Source organism: Montipora capricornis, chromosome 2, assembly GCF_036669925.1.
Source record: "Montipora capricornis isolate CH-2021 chromosome 2, ASM3666992v2, whole genome shotgun sequence".
Classification (NCBI taxonomy): Eukaryota; Metazoa; Cnidaria; class Anthozoa; order Scleractinia; family Acroporidae; genus Montipora; species Montipora capricornis.
Genome location: NC_090884.1, coordinates 48,756,766 through 48,765,717, shown reverse-complemented (window position 1 = coordinate 48,765,717; position 8,952 = coordinate 48,756,766). Strand labels below are relative to the sequence as shown.

Here is an 8,952-nt window from a genome sequence, read left to right as displayed (position 1 = left end):
GTTTTTTGTCGGGTTTTCTGCAGGGTCAAGGCCAAAAAAGCGAACAAAAACATGAAACAAAGAAACCTGTCGAGTTTCATAACCAGCCTATGTCTATTAACTATGAATACACTATAGAGGGCTTGGAGTCCTGAGAGGCCAGCGGCACATACCCAGCGAAAAGCGACCCAAGTAACCCCCTCCCTCCAGGCTTTCAATAACGTTATTAAACTTCTCTGTTGCTAGGGTTACATAAAAGTTTACATTGATAAACAGAAACAAAAATTTTATTTTGATGAACTGGTTTTAGTTCTTTTAGACGCCGTCGATCAATCTCCAGGTTTTTTCCCAAATCTCACGTTTTCTTGACCTTGATCTCCAGGTTTTTGGTCTTAGAGGTCTGACTGTATACCGAAGAAGAGTAGAGGAAAATTTTTGCGCAGTACTTTTACACAATGTTACATATACATGTATTATACCGTTAAGTTACAAGTTGGCAAGTTTGTTTAAAGTATTGATCGCTTGAAAGAGTGTTGATTGTCCTACTGTTTCCTTACATGAAGTGTTTTTGTATGATACGCCATTACAATTGACATTAGATTACGCCACAAGCTCTTGACCTTGAAGTGCTTGACTCTGGTTCAGAGCTTGGGTTTCTTTGAGTTTTAAAATCTCCTTACTTGAATGTAACGTAGCTCGTGCATTTTTCCCGCGCGTGCAGCTTTGGTCTTATTTTTGTCCATATTTGGGAATAAAAGAAAAAGGTGGCCTAAATTTCCCAGCTTTGTTCCAAGGAAAAGAGTTGCAAGTTACACGTTTCAAGGTCATGTGCTTCCGACCACGCCCAGTAAGTATTTGGCCAGTTCCAACAAGTCCCGAGGGCTGTCCCGAGGGTGGCCGTTATATACAGGTTTGACTATACATAAAAAATCACTACCTTTAAAGGAGCTCGGTCACGATATTTTGGGTTCAAAAAGAGACAAAAAAATTGTATTTAAGTAATGGGGAAATAGTGAAATAACAATTTGTTAGGGAAGATAAGAACCAAAGAGACAAGAATAAATGCAAGCATGACCAGGATGGTGAAGGATGCAGAAGATTACAAACGATCTTTTTGATAACTTGAGGCTAAACTTTTCAAAATCCAAGACCGTGACGTACCTCCTTCAAGTACCATTAGTTGATGATCATAGAGAGTTTTGATGAAACAATCAACTGACTTACTTTCATCCCTAGGTAAAATGATCATAACAACTGGAACAATGGATAATAGAATACCGCCCATCACTATAAAGGGAAGTTTAAATCCTCCAGCCTGAAATAAATATGCTTCATTAAAATCTGAACTAATACAGTTTTATTTTTTTTAAATGTAACATCTTCATATTACACACGTAAATACATACATGTATATTTAATAAAAACAATATTTGTTCAGTAGGGGAGAGGACTGGTCGAGACTTCTAAAAAAAAATTCCTCATTATTTGGAGTAAGAGTAATAATACCGCTTGAAATTAGAGACCGCAGGTTGAGAAAGGAGACAGTAAAAAAACCATGATTAATCAGCCACGTTGCCAAGATTCATAAAAAAAAATAAAACATACATATGCACTTAATTGACCACTTCCCATGGGGGCATTGGGGCTTTTCAGGGCCAATGAACACAATAACGACAGAACAGTGACATTCAACAACAACTGTTAAAAATCCCAACTGGCTGGAGGCAAGCTGGTTGGCTCTTTACAAGTGCAACTAAGAAGCTGAGCCAGGAACTACCAGGAACAAATTCAACCATTGGCCAGAACCTGTCTGAACCCGGGATCCCGGGATGCAAGGATGGCGCAGTGGTGAGAGCACTCGCCTCCCACCAATGTGGCCTGGGTTCGATTCACAGACTCTGCATCATATGTGGGTTGAGTTTGTTGGTTCTCTACTCTGCACCGAGAGGTTTTTCTCCAGGTACTCCGCTTTTCCTCCCTCCTCAAAAACCAAAATTTGATTTGATTTGCGTTAACTTGTTAATTTCAATTTACAGTGTCCCCGATTAGTGCTCTATGGCACTAGAAGATTAGACACTTAAATAAAGTTCCTTTCCTTTCTTTTTTTCCTCCTAATGCCTCCTCCTAATGATAAAATAAACAAAAAAAAAACAGCTAGACTCACTGAATACAGCACTCCTCCTAATGGAGGTCCTAACATAAAGCCAAGGCCAGTGAAAGTTTCCATGGCTCCCTGTAAATGGAAGATGAATTGAAAAGTTATCAATGAATGAACAAAATGGGGACATTTTGGAAATAATTGTAATGGACTGTCTTAAGATAGATTTAACATCAACTAGGACAGAATAATTTTTTGATCTGTTCTGATTTCATAGACTGTTGAAAAGGTCAGGGCATCAAAAACAAAAAAAAAGACACTTATATCTGGAGGAAAAGGAAAAAACAGTTGAGATTTGATAAGAACTAGAGCACAAACTTGGTAGGACATAATTATGAATGTTATCAAATCACAAAATGATGTTAATACTAGGTAAGTAAAAGGAAAAAGTCACAATTTTGCATGTAAAGGAAACTTCAAAAAGCAGAGCTGGAAACAAAAAATACAAGTCACCTCTGATCATTTGAGAATGGGCTGAGCTGTTGACTTACCACCCTTAATGCTGTGTTCTAGGAAGGTGTTTCTGCGAAGAAACTACGACTGCAGGCTCTATATTTCATTATTCAGGCTTGTGGAAACGAGGGAATTACTAATTACATCCAATAATACTCTAATCACAATGGTGCATTTTGAGATCCACAATTGATTACCGTCACTACACCAATGTTAGTTCCAAATTCTCCAGCTACGATTGCAAACGACGCTGTGTCTGCAGCAGCTCCACCAAAAGCCATGACAATACGAAGAAGAAAACAAAAGAGTACAAAGATTGCACCTTTTGGCAGCATTGAGACAAATCTGTGAAAAGACATTCAAATGCAAATAAGACAGTATGAAAAAGCGTTTAAAGATTAAGTCGGCAACACGTAGTTTTACTGGTTCACTCAGAAAAGCTGTCTTTTGCACTGTCTGATGTTTAAAAAAAGAAATTTCATGAGGGCCAGGATTAGCTTGCTTTTAGCGTATCTAAATCATCTAACTCATTCTCTACTAGGGAGATGAAGATCTGAGATTGTCCAGAAATACATGGAGAGAAAAGACTACCAAGCACATGACCTGAGCCAAGGCAAATGCATTCATAATTATTTTTCACGACTTAGTGCAGTTTTCATGGGTACAGAGTCTCCAGGCATTTGAGAATCACCCAAAAGAAAACTACCCCCAGTACTGGAATTGTTTTCAATTATTACTGGGCAATTAAAGACTTTACTTAAAGTTACCTGATTAAAAATTCTTATAATAACATTCAAAACAGTCAACTTTAATGAGGTAATAGGCCGTGGAAAAAAAGTTTCAGTAATTACAGTTCTAACAATTAAGGATGGTGCCTACTAATTCAAAGGTATTTTTGCCCCGACTTATGATTATGCAGCAAATATAGATCTTAACAAGTGTTATTGAAATCCAAAAAGAAAATTGGGGCTAACCACGCATTTTTCAAAGGTAATTGATGAATAATATTTGTAAAAAGCTTTAAAATACAAAGCAATGTATGGTGTTCTTTCTCAAATTGAAACTTAATTATCTCTCAAAAATGCATGGTTACCCCCAATTTTGTTTTTGGATACCAAGAGTGATTACTGAGATCTACTTTCTCGGGATAGTTTTAAACCGCGCAAAAATATCCTTGTATTGGTAAGCATCACCAATAGGAAACCCGAGTATCTCGAGATGCGCAGAACATATGCGCACTAACAATAGTAGGCACCGTCCTTAAGTAGCTTAATGTCCCCCATACTCTCCAATACTGAGAACAAATATTTCTGTCCAAAGTTTTATTTTATCCTAAGCCCCTTAAGGCTATTAGTCAAAGAATTCATAAATTCATTTTATTGCACCTTTCATAACAATTTTACAGACTGTACAGTCAAAATTTCAATCTACAAGGCTGTTGTCTGGGCGCCTTAATTTTTCACAGCAACACCTCTCACTTCAAATGTTGGGCTCCTAAGTTCTTAGCGTTTAGCTCTGAGGGCCCCTTTAAAATTTTCTTAGGCAGCAGCCTTGATCTACCATCTCATTTTTTTTGCTGCTGTGACAAAATCACTGCGGTGTTAAATGCTGGTAAAAGGATCGCATCCAGCACTTTGAATCGGCAGATTTTGATCCCTTTTCTTGGCATCACAGGCAACAACAATTAACCAAAGTAAGTGTGTCCAAGTTGAACTGCAGAGTCCTCATTTTTGTGAGAGGGTGCAAGAACATCAATCAAAGAATTTACCCAAACAATATTTGGGATCCTGAACAAAGGAACAACCCAGCTGTAAGAGTGAACCTTGGACCAACTTGTGGAAGCTGAAAACAAGAGACAGATACGAAAATTTACATAAAACTCAGCTTTCATTGAAAAGTCTGCAGGCATAAAAGTAAGCCACATCAATTAAACTTCTTTGAATAATTATAGTAGTTACCAATGATTACTTGATCACCTATAAGCCAATCTCAGCTATTAGCAGGTAGAAGGTTTTATGACCAACAGTGAGGTCAACTGCATCCAATATTGAACTATTTGAAAACTAAAAGAGGCATTGACATGATTATTGAACATTTATAATATAACTCACCAAAACTCCAATCACTGGTGCTACCAGAAAAACAACCAATGGATAAATCCCAAAGATCAAGCCAATCATGCTACCAGATGCACCCATAACTTTGGCCTGCAATAAGAAGAAAAGTGTTTAATAATAAGAAATATTTTTTTCTCAATGCGCAAGCGAGTGGAATTCTGCAAGTCCTGCAATCTGATTGGGGTCTGGGAGCGGGCAGAATTTTTCCACCTTGCCAGCCAACCCGGACAGAATCCAAGCCCTGGTGGCGCAAGCTTGTGTGATGAGCTGGGATCAGGACCAAAAATAGATTTTTTGAAGCCTTTTAAATATTTTTAAAAGTAAACAGTCTTGCTTTACAAATTAAAGAATATTGTGAGCAGAACCAACCAATTATTGCAGCCGGTATTGCCTGATATTTTTCTTTTGACAGTAAGCATCGCAGGCCAGCCTTTAAAGCAACGGTTCCCAACCAGCACATCTTTTTAGGAAAAAAAATAAACAGGTTATTCACCCGCCTTGGTTGGTCTGTATAGGCAAAAACTGTGCCCTCAGTCTCGAGTACTGCCGTCTATAGATCTACCTGTGGCCTTAAGCCGTACTTGAGACCTCTGCCACAGTTTTTCCCAATATGGACCTGCCGGCCAGTGAAAAACATATATTTATTTAACTGTTATCATAGGGGATTGTTCTGGCAATTAGGTTTGCCCACCCAGAATGGAAATATAGGGAAATAAATATTGATAAGTGATCCCTTTTTTATTATTGATGCTAACTTCTCCTTCCTCCATCTGTTGGTTCACTGACCCACAGGGATCCCAACACCAATAATAATTTGGGCTGTCAAATAATTTGAACAATAACTCTGTCATCTCCTTCAGTTGGTCTGAGATACTTAATAATTATTATAATTAATATTCCTTTAAAAGTCAAAGCACCCAACCGAAGAAAGTTAATGGCTGGTAGTCTAAGTTTGTCCAAATCTCATAATGAATGGGGAATACGATCAGTAACGACTGTTGATTTGGCAGTCAGAGGCAGTCCCACAAGAAAAAGAAAACATTGATGTTATAGTCAGCAATACTCTATGCGAACTTAAAACTGTTCCTTCAAAACACTAGCAACTGGAAAAAGTCTTCCTGTCTATATCTTGAGAGAGTTCTAGAATCTTTACTATCTGCCAAATAGTTTGACATATGGCTGCATTTGTTTTTGAGGTCTCTCTTGCTCAGAAGTCTTTCCAGCTAATCCAGCCTGGGCTGGCAAATCACATGCTGGCAGAAATGAATCCCAACACCGAGAAGACGGAGACCTACTCTTCGCAAAAAGTGCACAAGAATGGGTCCATTTAACAACAATAAGACTTGTGAGGTTGAATTGTCTGCCTACGGTTCATACGGAAAACAGAAAAGTCTGTTAATCCAACAAAGGATGGAACAATAGCGAATAACAGGTGGTCCTTCCAGTTTTTATCCACACCCCTGCCCCCTAAGTATGGTGGAATCCAAACCTCCAGTTTGTCTACACCATTTAAAAAATAAAATCCAAAGGATTGATCTTTTGCGCACCTTTGAAAAAAAAAATTGTTGAAATTTTCTCTGCTTCTTTTAAGAAGACAAAAAAGTCCTAAACCACTGGACGCAAAAACTCGTCATCCTCAGATCAAGGGGGCCGCGGGTTTGGCTAAAAAAAAAAAGGAATTACCCAAAATAAACCAGAACAATTCGTATATATTTATAACATAGTGTTTCTCAACAATGTTTCCTACGATTTCGCTGAGTAAAAAGGCAGCAAAACCTCTCTTGACTCCGAGTGATGGGTTCATCTAGCTATAAAGCTATTTGCAAGAATTTTTCTCGGAAGGCCAACTTAGCCGGCATTTCCAAACTGATCGTAATATTGAAGCTCACCTCGCCTGGAAAGAAGGGGGAAAGAATAGCGAACGAAGCCGTAGCTGCAAAATACACTAGACAGAGCGAGATAAGAGTAAGTTTTCTCCTCGTTGTGTTCCATATTCCAACTTGCTCTCCATCACTTATTCTATTCAAACTAGCGGTGGAAGTTTCGTCGTGCTCATCGAACACAGCATCTGAATTATGAGAGATTACACTGGATTGCTTTTCCAACCTAACACTTGGATAGCGGGAAAAACTCGCTCTACGAGTTCCAGTTGACATTGCCTTACGAAGGAAAGATTGAAAATTTTATAATTCTTGTGTGCATCTTTAAACACTGCACGCAACAAAGTTTTACCGGTTAGACGGAGTGGAGAGTGGAACTAAAATTTAGGAGGAGACGGTGCAGACCCACCGAGGGACTGGGGTTGGGGGTAGAATTTGGGCCCTGCAATTGGGCCCTGCGCCTTTAGAATGTCGCCTTCAAATTTTTTGGACGCAAAATACTGATTGGCTGAAATTAAATTATTTGGTGACGCCACCATAGACAAGCTCCGATAACAAGAAAGGCATTTCGCTTCGAGAAATGCGTTAACTTTGAGAAAATCGTACACTGTTGCAATAACTTTACATAATTAAAATTCGAGCAAGGCGATGCTATGGCCTGGAAGGAAAGGAAGTTCTCTCTTTGTTATCCACAGGATTCGGGAAAAGTATTATTTTCTAACTGTTTTTCGTAGCGGCCAAAATACAACGGTCGAGGGCGACTTCATGTCACAGTGGTAGTTTCGTGTCCTCGACAAAGCATTATCGCTGATCACATTTGGACAAAAACTTGGGCCTTTCGGCTTCCTCAGTTGCTAATTTAACGATAGAGGAACTCTGCTCGATTTTAGTAAGTATTTGGTTAAGCCAAAAAGGCGGTTCCACAAATGATTGCTCGATCTCCTCGAAACTGCGCAATACTCCAATACACTTGACAACAAAATATTCCAATTTTCAACAGTAAAATACATCTCTATGATCACAAATACTCGATAAGCCTTTGAAATAAAATTCATCTGTCACCACTAGTATTAAAGTGTGATGTAGTATTTGCAATGTCTGTATTTTATTAAAATAAATAAAACAAGATAACTCCGCTTAGCTTTACCGACAGTTGGCCGCAGTTGTGAGTTGTGGTCGAGAAGTCTCCGTGGAGATGCGGTCAGGGAAAAGGCATTTCTCTATTACGATTCCCGTCGTTTCAAGTTTGTGTGCTAAATTTTTCCCTGACGAACGAAACACACTTTCCGTGGAAAGGGACTTCGACGAATACCATACAGAATATTCAGCTACGCTTTACAGCATCTGCAGTAGTTGTTAGGATCATTCTGGCGAAGGCTTCCTTCCTTTACAGAGGGGGGATAAAGGGGATGAGGGGGAGAGGGTCGGGGGGTAAAGATCACGTTTCACTTAAACTGAATCGGGCTTTTCGCGTTTTACGTACTAGGAAACCGTAATTTCCCGAGTAACCGGCAAACATTTCGCTATCTCACGGAGTTGAGAACAGCTTAATAACTGAGGCCTTAGACTAAACTCTTATTGCCATAAAACAGCCCTAAATGACTTTCTTATGACACGTCCCGATCGTGTTCTCGCAGCCATAAAAAGAAAATTCAGTTCTCTGTTATTCCCTCGATTCCTGGGCGCTAACATTTTCAACCTCCTCTGGTTCTTCATCGGACTCTGGACTCCGTGTCATACTCAGATACCTGATCCATATTACCTTCGGTGGGCTTTTCTTGCTTATTTACATTCTGATATCCGCCATGTTCGGATGGCCAGACAATTCTCTCGCCTACAAACTGAAGCCGTCAGATGTCTGGTACATGTTGAAAGGAAGGGTTCCCGCCTTATATTTTGTCGTCTCCTACCTTACCTTGCGCTGCCTAACACATTTCCATGATCTGTTACCCCTTTCCTCATCAGCTCCTTGTCCTCTGGACTCATCAATGGACTTTTCAAAGGCTCCATGCGAGGAAAATCTTTCGACTCGATCTGCGAGGATGGGTAGTAATGTACCAGTCAAATTGAAGCATACCCCGGGCATTTGGCTCCTTTTCCTGCCCCGGGGGAGGGAATTTTCCAAAAGCACAAATGCCCGGGGAGGGGGGGGGGGGGCGGGGGGATGGATGTTGAAGCTTCAAATTGACTGGTCCATAAGACGATGGCTGAGTGAATTAGTAGGCAGACCACCTTGCCATTCTTTAACATGTGGCTTCCAATGTCCCTAGCATACTGTAATGGTAGGCACGTAGGTTGCTCAAGGACGTTCGCGCCCATTGTTACTGCGCATTTTTTCGCGCATGTCAAGCACGCACACGTCATG

At 39.9% G+C, this 8,952-nt stretch overlaps 1 protein-coding gene across 3 annotated transcripts in view; it reads right to left on the bottom strand.

Annotated features, from left to right (window-relative positions):
- Positions 1-8,701, bottom strand: part of LOC138025308 (MFS-type transporter SLC18B1-like) — a 14,693-nt gene extending 5,992 nt beyond the window's left edge. The window contains exons 1-6 of one of the 3 annotated variants that reach the window (XM_068872546.1): positions 8,503-8,701; positions 4,702-4,797; positions 4,359-4,432; positions 2,788-2,935; positions 2,144-2,212; positions 1,204-1,294 (exon numbers count right to left, since the gene is read on the bottom strand). In XM_068872546.1, the coding sequence (XP_068728647.1) occupies positions 1,204-1,294; positions 2,144-2,212; positions 2,788-2,935; positions 4,359-4,432; positions 4,702-4,797; positions 8,503-8,673 (649 nt within the window). In that variant the 5' untranslated portion in view covers positions 8,674-8,701. Of the gene's footprint in view, positions 1-1,203; positions 1,295-2,143; positions 2,213-2,787; positions 2,936-4,358; positions 4,433-4,701; positions 4,798-6,596; positions 6,968-8,497 lie in introns of those variants that run through there. The other 2 variants (XM_068872550.1, XM_068872543.1) reach the window with 2 other exon arrangements.
- Between the last annotated feature and the right edge of the window lie 251 nt (positions 8,702-8,952).